Here is a 15,590-nt window from a genome sequence, read left to right as displayed (position 1 = left end):
GCTTCCATCCACATCCATCCATCATAAACATATTCCACACGGCTCCAGAGGGTTAATAAAGGCCTTCTGAAGAGAAGCGATGCGTTTGTGAACAAAAAATAAAAATAAATAAATAAATAGTATAATATAGTATAATAGTAAAATATCTAGCTTCTGCCAGACCACCTTCCGTATTCAACGTATGAAGAAAGTGTAAAACTTTTGCAGGTCAAAAAGCTTACACTACGTCCTACGCCTAAAAAGTGTAACTGATGTGACGCCAGTTTACACTTTCTTCATAACTTGAATACGGAAGGCTGTTAAAGGTGCCATCGAAATGAAAATTGAATTTACCTGGGCATAGTTGAATAACAAGAGTTCAGTACATGGAAATGACATACATTGAGTCTCAAACTCCATTGTTTCCTCCTTCTTATATAAATCTAATTTGTTTAAAAGACCTCAGAAGAACAGGAGAATCTCAACATAACACCGACTGTTACGTAACACTCGGGGTGTACGCCCCCAATATTTGCATATGTCAGCCCATGATCGAGGCATTACACAAGGGCAACCAGTATTAACGTCTGGATCTGTGCACAGTTGACTAGTTAAGCTGGATCTGTTTTAAAACTTTGATCATAAAACTAAGCATTTAAATGACATCTTACTAAGACATATTATTGGCAGATATAGAGTGACAACTGATATTTATATGCATTTAATGTAAGTGAAGAGTTTGATTCCAAAAAGTTTGAAACAGAAAATAGTGGTTTTCATCTTGCTGCTTTCTTGGTAAAGAAAACAATTCAAAATGGATTTATAGTGTTTTGGAACCAAACTCATTCAAATATGCCGCTATACTGGTTTAAAGATCTCATTGATTTACATTACAAGCATCAGCATTTCATCTTACTTGTCCATATAAATATCAAAATCTGCATCAAACTGCATATTTTTTTTCAGTTTGGGCCTCTGAATAAGTTTTTTTTTTTCTTTCTTTTTTTCAATAGTCTCAATATATAGTAATATATGAGTTTTTTAGATTTAAGATTTTGTCTAAAGGTTCAATAAACTGTTCCATTTAAAAAGACATTTCAGATGTCACAGTTTACAGGGTTAATGGACTTCAATTGCTTATGATTCCCATGAGAAAGAGAGAATTTCTGACGTCTCTGTCTTGGAATTCCAGGCCATGTTACAGATATATGGCACGCTGCCTTCAAGTGCGGCATTCCTGAGATGAATGAGACGACCTTTGACCTTGAGCGGGATCAGAATCCACACTCGTCTGAGACTTTCGCAGCAGCTGTAGTTGATCTGTACTGAAATACTGCACATGTGCTTCCCCTCCTTTGCCAGATAGATGGCTTACTTGTAGTTGCACATTATACTGAGAGATCAGGAAGTGCTTGAACAACCCAAAAATGACACGCTTCAGCTTCAAAGAAAGAAACCCACTCGCATTCATGGCATTTGTGCACGTGTGCCCTGTGGCGTCACATATAGAGGTATTACCCATGGTAATAACAGCATGAAGTTTAGCAGCACGGCTCCGCTCACTCAAGAGTAATGTCTGGATGGTCCGCCCACTTCTGCTTGCTGAGCGACTGACGGTGTGTGTGTGTGTGTGTGTGTGTGTGTGTGTGTGTGTGTGTGTGTGTGTGTGTGTGTGTGTGTGTGTGTGAATGTGTGTGTGTCTCGGGAGCGTGACACACGCCTATAAGTGTGTGTGGGTGCGTGTGTAGGAGGAAGAGACTTTCATCCTTTGCCAGGTAAAGATACACTGTTCTGTGTGTCTGTGTGTGTTCTTGTATGTATGGTTTATGGGGATACATGGGAAATGTGACATGGGATTACAATGTAAATTTTTTTTCATTCATAGTTTGTTCAGTTTTAGTTTAGTTTTAATATTTTTGTTATGTGCTTATCATTTTTTTATTTTTTTTATTATTATTTTAGTAGTTCAGCTTATTTTTTTCAGTTAAGTTGCCACGGCAATATTTTCACATTTATGTTTGTTAGGTTTACCTAATATTCATTTTTGTAATGATTATTGATGATTATGATTTTTACTACTTTTAGTTTTAGTAAAAAACAAACACAAACAAAAAAAAAAAAAACAGTTTAGTTTTAGGGTTGCATAAGGTCTTCCTTGATAACAACAGTCAATAACAGACAATTTATCAAATATTAATATTGAATATATATCAGTATTTCCAACATCAGATTATTTGACACATGTCAAGTGCACAAACAGAACGAACAATCAGCCTTTCTGCAGGAGGATAAATCCAAAAGTAATCTCCTTTCTGTGTCACACAATTCCTTTATTTCTCCAGAAGAGGCTTTCCCAGTAATTCTCCATGAACACAAAGTTAATTTGTGGAAATTGGTGAGGACTGAAGCACACGCAGCTGCCGCTGGAATGGGTTTTAAGCACGGACGCGTCGAGGTCACCAGCGACAGGAGCTATGAAATCACGTCCGGCTCCTCATTACCGCTGACGGCATGGGAGATTCCCGAGCGAAGCAAGAAGACAAAGGAAAACAAAAGTGTGTCTTTCTCTGTGTCCTCTGGCTGCAGACAGACGTCGCTCGTGCTTTCATTTCCTCAGAGCTTTTATAATTAATTTCATTCAAGGGCTGCAGATCGTTGGATGTTCTGCTGACTAAACCCGTTTGTCATTTGTGGGTTTATTTTGCGAAACCTCCTTCACAGCCCAGCGGCTTCCCATTGCTCATTAAAACACTGTGTGTGTGTGTGTGTGAGTGTGTGCAGCTGCAGTTACACAACTCATTGTTAAACACAGGTAACAGGTGATGTGTTTTAGATTAAATGAGCTCACAGTTATCCATCTAACTCGGCCTTCCGGCTCAAGGTTTGTCTGGTTAGCATGATCCCATTAGTCCCCGCTTGTAGACACTGTAACTATAACATCATGCTGTCAGGAGCTTTTTTACATTCCAAAGCGGTCGTGCATTCTGGATGCTTTGTCGTTGACAAATCCGTCCCTGCATGTTCCCTGTGACATCTTCCATGTTTCTTCATCCAGCCACCCGACGCTGCATTTGGGCGTAATTACCCAGCGGCGTGTAGAGGTTCTCCTCTCAAGAGCATCATTAGTCGAATTAAGGGCGACCCGGAGGAGGCCGATTCATCTAGCAGAAAATGACTCCAATATGCAGAGCATCGAAGCCGTCAGATAAGAGCCCTTCACTCCCGCAAACTCCCCCACTAAACCATTAGCACCTCCTCAGATACAAGCACAAACACGGGTTCGTTTCACAACACAGCCAGCAATTTCAGTCCCAAACTTCATGGATAGAAGGAATGAATGTTATTGATAAAACACAAACACAACAAAGTTTCCAAACAAAAATGGCACAAAATACACACAAATCAGTTTCACACCAATTTACCCAGAAAAATCATGACATGGCTCAGTATGATTATCAAATTGAAAAGGCTGTGATTTAATTACATAAAGATATGCGCTGTGCGAACAGAGTGAAGTGATTTTTTCATTTTCCCAGAATTGTAAGAGGTGCTTATGAACGGAAATAATAATAATAATAATAATAATAATAATAAACACAGTTGTTATTATTATTCTATTTTCCTTAGATTTATTTATTTTATTAGAGTGAAATATTACATTAATTCTTTTTTTTTCTTATTTTAAGCTTTTTTAAGAATTATTTGTATTATTATTATTTTCTTAAATACTTATATTTTTATTTTATTACAGTGAAATGTTGCAAAAGGTGCAATATGTATGTTTTCATCCACTAGAGGTCGTCTATTCAAAACAAAGCCGTAGGTTGATGACGCCAAGTTTGAGCGAGGAATCTTGGGACATGTGGTCTTCACCTCTCAGCCAGTGGAGAAGAATAGGGATAGGACTCAGGCAGAAATCCTGTTCATGGATGCTATTATTAACGTTAATGCAGTATGAAGCAGAGCAGGAATAAGTGTTGTGGGAAACTTTTGTTTTGACTGTTTGCCACAGTCGCCGGTGCTACTTCTGCTTTTCCAGTCATGAGTATGAGGTAACGCAGCTCTGTTTATCATATTAGATACATTTGAGAGTGTTGAACATGATGTTATAAAGTTACTCTGTGCATTAACTCGGTGGCTGCTGTGAGACACTTGTTGCACACTGCAGTAAGAAAGATAGATTTTAGAATATCATATTAAATGCTGGATGGCTTGTGTTGATAAATGGCATGCAATTAACTTTAAAACGTATTGTATGATGGAGAAAATTCTGTATTACTGTTACTAAAAATAAAGCTGCATCTCATTATGCTATGTTAGCTACTTGACAAAATAATGTTTTTCTCTCAGGCATAGTGCTTGCAAAATATCAAGAAAATTAGATTTAAACAGTAAGACTAAACGTTAAGCTAGCTATATAACAATGATTATTTTTCTGTCTATAAATGTATCAAAACAGTTGTTTCCTTGTCTAATAAAACATGTAATATATTAAAGCGTCTTTGGTGTTTCCATGGCTTCTACAAAATAAAATCAAAAACCAAGGGGTAACACGTTATGACGCCATTGACAAGGCGACTCACTCACACCTCCCATAGCCTTGGTTAAAACTGCAATTTTCTCACGATTTACAAATAGTTGGAAACATTTGGGATATTGTAAGTACTCAACTGAACAAAATATACAAAATATATAACACTGGTCCAGTAGTTTTTGGATATTTTACTGCAAAAATCTTATATATTGCAGCTTTAATAATAATAATAATAATAATAATAATAATAATAATAATAAATTAAATGCAATCATTATTCTGTTTTCATTACTGTTTTTATTTCAGTGAAATATTACATTAATTGTTTTTCTTATTTTGTTAAAGTTTTTTTTTAAGAATTATTATTATTAATATTATTATTATATTTTTCTTAAATACTTTATTATTTTATTGCAGTGAAATATTGCAAAACATTTTCTTATTGTTTAATATTTTATTTAGTAATAATCACAATATTATTATTATTATTATTATTATTATTATTAAATACTAATTTTAGTTTTTACAGTGAAGAATTACTAAATTGCTGTTATTATATTTTCTTAAATACTAATGAGTTACAGTGAAATATTAGTGAAATGAATAGTGAAATAGGAATTACAGTGAAATATTACAAAGCCCATTGTCTTATTTTAATATATTTTTTAGTGATAATAATAATAATTATTGTGGTGGTGATGATGATGATGATGATGATGATGATGATGAAGATATTAAGGAATTAGATGTCATTTGCCATGTGTTTTCAGATTATCCTCGACAGCAGTAGATACACGTTATGTCCAAACTGAAAAATTGTCAGGGCAATAAGTGACCCGATGACAAGGTAAACACGATGACAAGGTATCTGTTAAATATTTTTTAAAAAAGAAACAGCACAACGCAAATAATGATTCTAGTATATATATATATATATATATATATATACATATACGTAAGAAATTTCTGTTCACTGCAGTGGCTCTGCCCTGATGCTCAGAATATTTAAGAGCAGAAAACCTGAAAAAGAAAATCAGAATTTTTCAGAAAAACGATTCCAGGGCTCTAAAGACAAATTCATCCATGATAAAAAATAAAATAAATAAATAAATAAATAAAACATAAGCAAGAGCAGAACAGAAACAAATGGAGAAAATACCACAGCCATCTCTAGGGATCGATATCCGCATCCACTTAGACCAACACATGCATAGCCGGCACATGATCTATCAGCGTTTAAGGGTCTCTGCAGAATATGGTGCTTCTACACCCATCTGTCTTAGCGGACACTCTGATGTTAGGCTCCAAACTCATACTGTACAATTACAGATCTCCTCCACTCCATTAATTACCAATGGGGAAATTTTCAACAGGCCAGATCAATATGTCTAACGGCTCTGTCTTTAATTATGATAATAAATAACTCGTCATTATCTGTTGTTCCATTTCTGTGATGAATGGCATTGGCGCTAATTTAAAGTGGAAGGAGGGTGTCGCTCAGAAACGCCATTACCTCGGCAAACTCAAACAAAAGCATGCTGACTTTATGTGCTGTCTCAGGCCCTCATTCCCATCCTTTCTACATTTCTATTTTTCAGCTCAAAGAAGGGTTCACCTGGGTTGCGAGATAAGTCAGCATGTTTCCAAAGCACTCGGGCGTCAAAGGGCCTTCGGAAATGTCTGAAAGCACCGGTGGGCCGTTTGTGTCTTGGCACCTATGAGGCGGAGGGGTAAACGAAAGCTCATTGTGCTCTGCTAGCTTTTCTCGCCGCCTTTCACCCTCGACGCAGCTGTCAGAACACCAAACAACAGGCACAGCAATTTCCCGGCGTCCTCCCTCTGCGGGTCCGCGAACACACACCTCGCTCAAAGACGCCGAGAGCGCTGAGGCAGCGATTCGTCTGGATGGCCGTTTGAGCGCTAAGTCAATGCCTTTGTTTTTCTGTCAGGATTTTAAATTATACCTCGAGATCTGGACTTCCTGCACGGCTCCCCAACAACTGTTTGCTGAAGATTATGCTTTCGTTCAAAGCAAAAGTTGAGGGACAGTCAAATTCAGTAAATTGATGCATGTTTGGAAAAAAAAAGGTGCCGGCGTTCCGGCTTTGGCATGGTTATTTCCGAATTACCATAAAATAGGCTTTGTCTAGATGCAACTCAACTCAGCAGAGAATGGAGTGTTTCCGTCGCTGTCATCTGTTATGATCGTGGCAGCTTTTCACTGGATTTGTCAGAGTTCCGCTATTTCCGCTGATCAGTTTGCATTGGAACGGCACAGAAGCAGAGATTCGAAAGGCAGAGCAGCTGTTGGACTTTCCCTCCATGATAAAATGGTACAGAAAGGTTTTCCTGCTTCTATTGAGACATTAATCTATCCTCACTGTAAATTATGAATCAATAAAAGCCATCATCAACCAAACTAAGATACTATCATGTATTGTTTTTAACAATCCAAAAAAGAAGCACTAATGATTTACGAATAAAATATAAAATTTGGAAAATGTTAATTATCAACTTTAAGAGGTTCAATTAAATGTTATAGGAGAGGTTTTATTTGCTGGTCATTTTCTGAAACCCCGTCACCAAAATTTGTGGAATAAATTTAAAGTTTTAAACTCTTATTTGTGTGATTTGTTGTTTTGTCACTAATTAAATTTGTAGACAAAATTATGGCAATGGAATGAGCAATAACAGGGTTGCTTTAGACCAGAACAGTTTTGCAAAGTATTCTCACAGAACTGGTCTACTTTTACACAGCAGGTTGTTTTTTTAGTAAGCAGGTTGAATCACTCCCCACCCTTTCTTACTCAATTTTTATCCCCCAGAACCCCTCCTGAACATAATTTTACCTAGTTTTGGTCATGCTTAGGTGGGATTTGCCTAGTAATTGTGCTGCTTTTGTTACGCAAACCTAGAAACCTTGAAACAGAAGTCTTCAACCCTGTTTCTTGGGACCCACTGTCCTGCAAAGATTATAACCTGCTTCAGCACAACTGAATTTCACATTGTGATTTTCAAGTGATCCTGAAAAGCTTAATTAGCTGGTTCAGTTATGTTTGATTTGTTAGGATTGGAGCTAAACAGTTGGAGCTAGGACAGTTAGCACCCATGAGCAGGGTTGAAGACCTCTGCTTTATAACATATAAAGCTGTCACTGAGTACCATCTAGCTAGTTTGAGGCCAAATATAGGTTACTTATAAAATTTTATTTCCCATAATAACTTTCTTTACAGGGTTGATGCTGGAGTTTGATGGTAACATTTTTTTTTTTGGTAATATATATATATATATATATATATATATATATATATATATATATATATATATATATATATATATATATATATATATATATATATATATATATGTCATGACAACACTTGGAGTGTTTGGCATGGTAATGGGTATGACAATGTTGAAATGTTTGGTTTTGGCGGAATAGATGTGCTACGCTGCTGCTGTGGATTATTGCTGCTGCTAGAGCCAGTACGGGACATGCTACTGCCAATACATACACGGCACACTGCTGTGCGCAAGTAAGACATGCTGCTGCTGTACAATATAGCGTACATGAATTACCCATTGCAGGTCTATAGCAGGTGGAGCTGGGGAAGATGAGGGATTTTTGAAGTGTGCTGCACTGCTAGGGAAATGCTACTCATGTATTTGAAGATTGAACATGCAAGCTCATTGGCTACTAATACAACAGGAACCAATCATCTGTGTTCTATAGATAATGATGTGATTACAAGCAGGTGAGTTAAAGGACCTATTAGCCTGCCCATTAGAGTTTCATGCCAGAACTGTATATATATATATATATATATGATGATGATGGGGTCATGATGCCTCTGGGTCTTTAACATCAGAGGACGCCACAGGAAAGTGCTGATGATATTCACTGGCTGACTCTGTGAGTGGATGTCAAATGGACATCAGGTCACAGCACATTGAACTAAATGAATTCAGTTAATCTCTCTGATGTTTCTCCATCCCTGGAGCCAAATTGTGACGCTAATATTCCCCCTCAGGGTCATTTAAAGCCCTTTCAGTTCTCCAGGTCTAGTGGCACTTCACTTTTTCCAGAACTCTCTTCTTTATCCCACACATATTCTCAACCAACAACTTTCAACCTGCGACCAAATGCTGTTTCCATAATGCATCATTTGCTTTGATGTATACATTTCCACTAGGTTTCCTGTATTTAACAAAAACAGTTGTGCAGGGTTTTTACAATATAATGTGTTGAAATGAAAATTTCATTATTAATGCATGTAATGTTATAATGCTGGTGCACCATAAAAGAACCAAAAAAGTATCATTAAAGTAACATTGGTCAATATGACTCATGCACTATATTTCAAGTACTCTGAAATAATGATGTGTGTGAGAAACGGTCTCAAAAAAGACCTAAATTGAAGTATTTTATTCATTATCTTACCATCTCCTGAAGCTCTAACATTTTATTTGCATATGTGCACCAGGTTTGTTGTCACTCGTTTAAACACACACACACACATATACATATATATATATATATATGGTCACATATGGGAAAGAGCTGCTAGAACATCCTGCTAAACATCTCACATGTTAAATGCATTCCAAAAGTGTGCTGAAATGTATTGGTGCTACGAGCAACAGTTGCGGTTTTCCCAGCATGGAGATCTTTTGTTTACTTTGATGTATAATGCATTGTGCCTGTGACCTTGTTGGCAAACATGGACCTGAAATTCCCACTCTGTGAAAGGACCGAACGCATTGGTCCCAGTTCAGTGGGTGCATTCATGAATAAGACATGACCCACATTCCCATACAACACAGAACGGCCGATTGAACGGCACGTTTTTAGGGGAAGAAAAGTATGTCAGGGCTTAACCGAGGCAAAGGCGCTTTAATGCGAAGCTTGTTTTTGACGCTCGTGCAGTCTGCCGCAGCCTCATATCTTACGGCGGAATATGTATTAGTTTTATGTCATTATTCATGCTCAAACGATGCTGCTTGCCCACTGGCTGAATGTGCAGTAATTACTACAACTCAGCTTCCTTCATTTATATTAATGGATAAATATTTGTTTAGGGATTTCTGTTCATAATTATAACATTTCCATCCAGACCGTCATTCCAGGTGAGACTTGAAGAGAGAGCAGGGTGTTTTGAATAGCATGCTACCATCTACTCATGCAGTACACACTCAACGTCATATGAGATATGGCAGACTATTGTGCTCAACTTGACCTTCCATTCCAGTGTGACGAACGAGCCTGAAGTCATTTTTAATCTTCCTTGACTCATTATTGGATTGTAGAGCCTGAGTTAAGACATTTTGCATACAATTTGATAAAGGTAAAACAATCATTTTATTCTAACAATGATAAATTCACATGTAATCTTTAGGAGGAAAAAAATTAGATTATTTAATTATTTTAAACTAATTCTTTGACATATACAACAAACATTATTTCATCAATTGTTTTTGACCTATTAGCTAAACAATATATTTGATTAAAATATGTATTTATAATGTAGGCCCCATTTAGACTTTTGCTTTATATATATAAACTATTAAATATTAATCAAAGCTATGTACAAATGTATATAAAAACCTAATATAAATGACAAAAGCACATACAATTACTTATACTTACACTAAAATTAAACTAAAATGACTAAAAGGTATTAAAGGTCATGTGTGTGTAAATATTCCATCGGCACACACGGGCATATGTTTCTCAGACCCACAGATGGCAGGGAGATCTGTGAGTTATGAAGGACATGTTATGTTGTGTATCCTGTAACATTGCCATTAGTCTCCCCTGCTGTTCACATCATATCTTTGCAAACAGGCAGTATAAACTGCAGTGTTCTCTGCGCCATATGTAGTGAGCACTATGCCTTTATTCTGAACATATCCAGAGAGATTTGCAGACTTTCCCCCAATAGAGTTTTGCTGTGTGCTGTGTGTGTTTGTGTGTGTTCTAAGCAATGTGCTGCTATTGTGTTGCAGGTTTTATCAGGCCTGAGCTGCAAACAGAAATACTCTCCCTCCAACAACAGATGTGGCCACAAAGGAGCGAGAAGAAGGGAGAAAATAAGAGAAAGCAGAGGAAAAATGTTTTGCCAATAACCATGGAACTGTTTGGAGGTGGAATATTCTTCTCTCGCATTTCCTCCATTTTAGGTCTGGTACGTTCTTTCTCAGACCGAACTACCAATTTAGTAGCTGCGTTTCATCATTTCATTAAAAGATAAGTCAGGCCTTTCAAAACACAGACACTGGGTTTGACTCGTGAAGCCTGCAGTTTCACTGTAAAAACAGAGCATTTTTACTCCGTTTTCTCCACATGAGCCCTGCCATATTCAACAAGGCCTTACAAGGCCACTTTGTAAGAAATGTTGTAAATGTAGCATAAAATTAGAGTTATATTGATGATGCTGAAGCTAGCGAGCGGGAAAGCCCGTCTGCTAATTAGAATATTAATCACCCCCTTTAAAATGCTCCAAGGTCAGTGAGAGCTGAAGAAGCTTTTCCATTTTTCAGGCTCCAACCGTGGGACGCTATTCTAGAAATTAAACGCAGTTGCAGACAGTGCTATTTGCTGCATTGGCCAAATACTCCAACTAAAAAGTGGAAGAAGCAAAAACATACAGTACCTAACAAAAGTTTGGAATAATTAAGTTTTTTTTATATCATTTTGAAAGAAGTCTCTAAAGAGGAAGAAGAAGAAGAAGAAGAAGAAGAAGAAGAAGAAGAAACGTTTCTTGAGCAGCAAATCAGCATATTAGAATGAATCCTGAAGGATCATGTGACACTGAAAACTGGAGTAATGATAATGGAAAAACAGCTTTTACATCACAGTGTCACAACCCCTGCTCTGAACTTTTGTTTTGTGTTTCTGTTTTTTACGGTTTCCTGTTTTGCTTGTTTGTAGTTTTCTTTGTTGATTAGTTTCATTGATTTATTTCCAGGTCTTTTTGTTATGCTTGTTTGTACTCTTTCTGTATTTAAGTCCTTGGCTGCATCCGAAATAGCATACTCTCTTGAGTAGGTACTTATTTTGAATAAGTACTTACATTGCAACCAATAAAAAAAGTGTGTTCTATATAGTATGAATGTGTACAGCATGAATGCAATCCGGATGTACTACATTTGTCAAGTGACCTACGTCGTCAGTTGCTCTGCTTCACTGCCATTCACAAATCCTCTCCCATGGTCTCATGGGATAGTTAAATGTCCATCGTACTGTATGTACATTTCAGAATTTTGTGGAAAGTAGTAGGTTATGTCCAGGTACTTTTAATGAATACTGTGGATTCGGATATGCTTCTTTTGTCATATACTGTTTGTTTGTTTGCCAACTGTATAGTAGGGAAGTATGTGGTTTCGGATGTAGCTCATGTGTTTCCCTTGTTCAGTGTCTTATGTTTTTCTTTGTGGATGTATCACATGCATTCTTTTCAGGTCTGTTTTTTGCCTTTCCCTGTGTTTGGTTTACTTTGTGTTTTTACAGTTTTTCATCAAATAAATGCAGCCTTGGTGAGCATAAAATAATATATAAAATCTTAATTATTCCAAACTTTTTTCCAGTAGTGTACTCACTGAAGAAAGATACAAACAGACAAAATGAACAGAGAGAAAAAAACACATACCTGTGAGGGCTGGAAGGCAATGAGAGAGCAAAGGTTAGCATGTTATTCGCCATAGACCTACCACGTAAAACAGTGAGTCGTGTTGTGGCGCTCGTCTCTCCAACACTGTTGGAGGCGACGCATTCATAAATGGCTTCGTCGCGCGGTGTCCGCAGCGGCTGGATTCTCAGCACGGAGCCCGATCCATCATCGAACTCTATAACCTACAGGTGCGAGAGACAAGATATGTTACGAGAGTTTTTTTTGTTCACGATTGACGACGGAGAATCATGCTCTAACACACACTTACATACACACACTTCATCCTGACAAAGAGCTCTGGACAGACAACGGACCTTCATTTACTCAAGCTGACGCGACAATACGAACACAGGACACAGAAACACAGAAAGTCTGGTTAAGGTCTTCGGCTGGGCTGCAATTGTTCCGTGAGAAATATTTAGAATTGCTGATTTGTGTTTTGTCATCCTGAAGCCCATTGCCAATTGATATATATATATATATATATATATATATATATATATATATATAGTAAAAAGTCTGATTTGTCCTAAATTGTGTTTCTTATGTTTCTAAGTTTATAGACTGTATGGCAGGCAGCTTAGCTGAGACTGACTATCCTTACAAAAAAACAAGTTCATTAAAGTGTTCTTTTAAAGTAAAAACAATTCAGTTACAATCAGTCTACCTGTTAATGTACTTAACAGAGATATACTTTTTCTTTTTTTTTAAGTCACTATGTACATATTAGTTAACTTCAAGTCTACCTAAAAGCACAGCTGGAATATACATAGGATATTAATAGGGAAATTAGTAGTATACTTGCATTATAAATAAATCAAAATCTTAAAGTTTAAGTATGATGTCAAGATTGTTTAAAGAAAACTAACCAAAAATAACTTAAACTTACAAAACATACTTGAAATATAAAAACTAATAGTTTACTGAGTGTACTTCAAAGTGTACTTTCATAAACTAAAAAGTTGGCAATAAACTTACAGTACACTTAGACATTCACTTGTAGTACAGTTGAAATACAAAAGTGAAAACTTAGATAAGTTATGTACTCAAAGTTTACACTTAAAAGTACACTTTTATAAACTAAAAAGTCTGACAATTTAGTCCCCAGAAGAGTTCCCTTCTAAGTATACTACTAGTACATAGATTTTGGTATAGTCAACTACATAAAATATACTTGAACTTAAGTTTAATAAAAAATAATGAACAATGTATTCTTCATTTCTGTAATAGTGGACATCCTTGACACAAACCCAAATATGCTCTTGTACTAATGTCTGCAGTATTTGCCTTTAAAAAGAGGGAATTTGTGAACTGCTCAGTCTTTATCTCAAGGTCATTTTAGTAGTGCTATCATAACATAAGAAATGGTGAATAAGATATGTATGCTGCATTTCATACAGACTGAATGGTTCTCTCACACATGCGTCATCAGCAGCTGTGCTCTTATTGCTTCTTCATCTGAAGGTCACCACAGCAGGACTGGCACACTAAACTATTGAATCATCAGCTGTCGGTTAGACTGTCAGTTTTCCCATTCCACAAAAGAAATATTTTATGATGACTGAAATCTGACTCAGATGGTAAAACCGTGCTCAAAATAATACGGTCTCCAGAGAAATTTGGCACCGACTGATTTAATGTGAATCAGTACTTGGTAGTCCCGACATAATTCAGCCGGTGCCCTTAAAAGTTCAAAGTTTGGTACCCAACCCAATTAACAGAGGTGATTTTTATACTTGAAATAAAGTACTGTTTAAGTTCAGAAAATTATCAATTAAGGTAATGGCTTATAATAGAAGCCAATATCATCAATAAAACCAGCCAAATGTATAAACTTGTAAGATAGCATGTAAAATATATGCTGAAGTACTACCTCAAAGAAGCGAATTACGGACAAAACAATATATGTATTTATTAGGCTAGACTTTTCTGTATACTTAAAGCTGCAATAATATTTTCTGCCCGCTAAAGGTTGCTAGAGGCCTATTCAAACCAAAGGCGTAGCTTGATGATGCCAAGTTTGAGTGCGGAATCTTGGGACATGTGGTCTTCACATCAACAGCCGGTGGAAAATAATCGGGATAGGACTTGGGAAGAAATCATGTTCATGAATGCGATTATTAATGTTACTGTTGTATAAAGCAGAGCAGGACCGAGTGTTGTGGGAGCTGAACAAGGCCGCTGGAGCGATTGCGCAACACACACCTCACGAGCAGCGGAACTTTTATTATGCCACAGTCGCCAGCGCTGCTTCTGCTTTTCTGGTCATGAGTATGAGGTAACGCAGCTCTGTTTATTATATTAGATACATGCGAGTGTGTTGAAAATGATGTTATAAAGTTACTCTGTGCGTTCGCTCGGTGGCTGCTGTGAGACACTGCAGTAAGATAGATAGATTTTACAATATCATATTAAACACTGGATGGCTTGTGTTGATAAATGGCATGCAATTAATTTTAAAACGTATTGTATGATGGAGAAAATGCTGTATTACTATTACTAAAAATAAAGCTGCATCTGATTATGCTATGTTAGCTCACAAAATAGTGTTTTTTTCCGAGACATGGTAAAGCATGGTACTCACAAAAAATCAAGAAAATTAGATTTAAACAATAAGACTAAACGTGTAGAGCTATATAACAATATTTAGTTTTCTGACTATAAACAGTTGTTCCCTTGTCTATTAAAAAATGTAAATATTAAAGCATCTTTGGTGTTTCCATGGTTTCTACAAAATAAAACCGGAAACCAAGGGTAACACTGGTATGATGCAAGTGACAGGCGACTCCTCACACATCTCGGAGCTTTGGTTAAACTTACAATTTTCTCACGATTTACAAATAGTTGGAAACATTTGGGATATTGTAAGTACTCAAGTGAACCAAATATATAACACTGGCCTAGTGGTTTTTGGATATTTTACTGCAAAATTCTTACATATTGCACCTTTAATTATACATTTCTAAAGTGTATCTCGATTAAAACGATACAGGAGTACAAGCAAATGTACTTTGACTTTTCTGTATACTTGTCAGTATAAGTCAAATATACTGATGTGTAATTTTGTCTCTGATAAGTACATAAACTCTCGTAACACTGATTTTTAGTTTAAAAGAAGTATACTAACAGCACACTTAAACATATTTTTTGTAAGGTTAGACAGAATGTCTTGCACGATTCATGCGTGCTAATTATTCCAAATGAAAGAAGATGTCCAAATGTAAGCAAAAGCTCTGCGCTTTATACAACTAATTATGCACTCAATGCATCAATTATGAGACTGTAGGTAGGATCCTGAGATACCGTCAAACAAACTCATGAACATTGGTTATCCTTGACATATCCGCAAACAACATGATTTGTAGAATAAATAAGAGCAAGAGGCCAAAACTCTGGATGAGACCATT

The 15,590-nt window shown here is 36.5% G+C and overlaps 1 protein-coding gene across 8 annotated transcripts in view; it reads right to left on the bottom strand.

Moving 5' to 3' along the window:
* The window catches only part of LOC137030008 (receptor-type tyrosine-protein phosphatase delta), a 209,045-nt gene that overhangs the window by 89,790 nt on the left and 103,665 nt on the right, over positions 1-15,590 (bottom strand). For all 8 annotated transcript variants that reach the window (XM_067399912.1, XM_067399910.1, XM_067399914.1 and 5 more), the window contains exon 4: positions 12,224-12,365. In XM_067399912.1, coding sequence (XP_067256013.1) covers positions 12,224-12,365 — 142 coding nt within the window. The remainder of the gene's footprint in view (positions 1-12,223; positions 12,366-15,590) is intronic.

Source organism: Chanodichthys erythropterus, chromosome 11 (genome assembly GCF_024489055.1).
Source record: "Chanodichthys erythropterus isolate Z2021 chromosome 11, ASM2448905v1, whole genome shotgun sequence".
Classification (NCBI taxonomy): domain Eukaryota; kingdom Metazoa; phylum Chordata; class Actinopteri; order Cypriniformes; family Xenocyprididae; genus Chanodichthys; species Chanodichthys erythropterus.
This window is presented reverse-complemented; position numbering and strand designations above follow the sequence as displayed.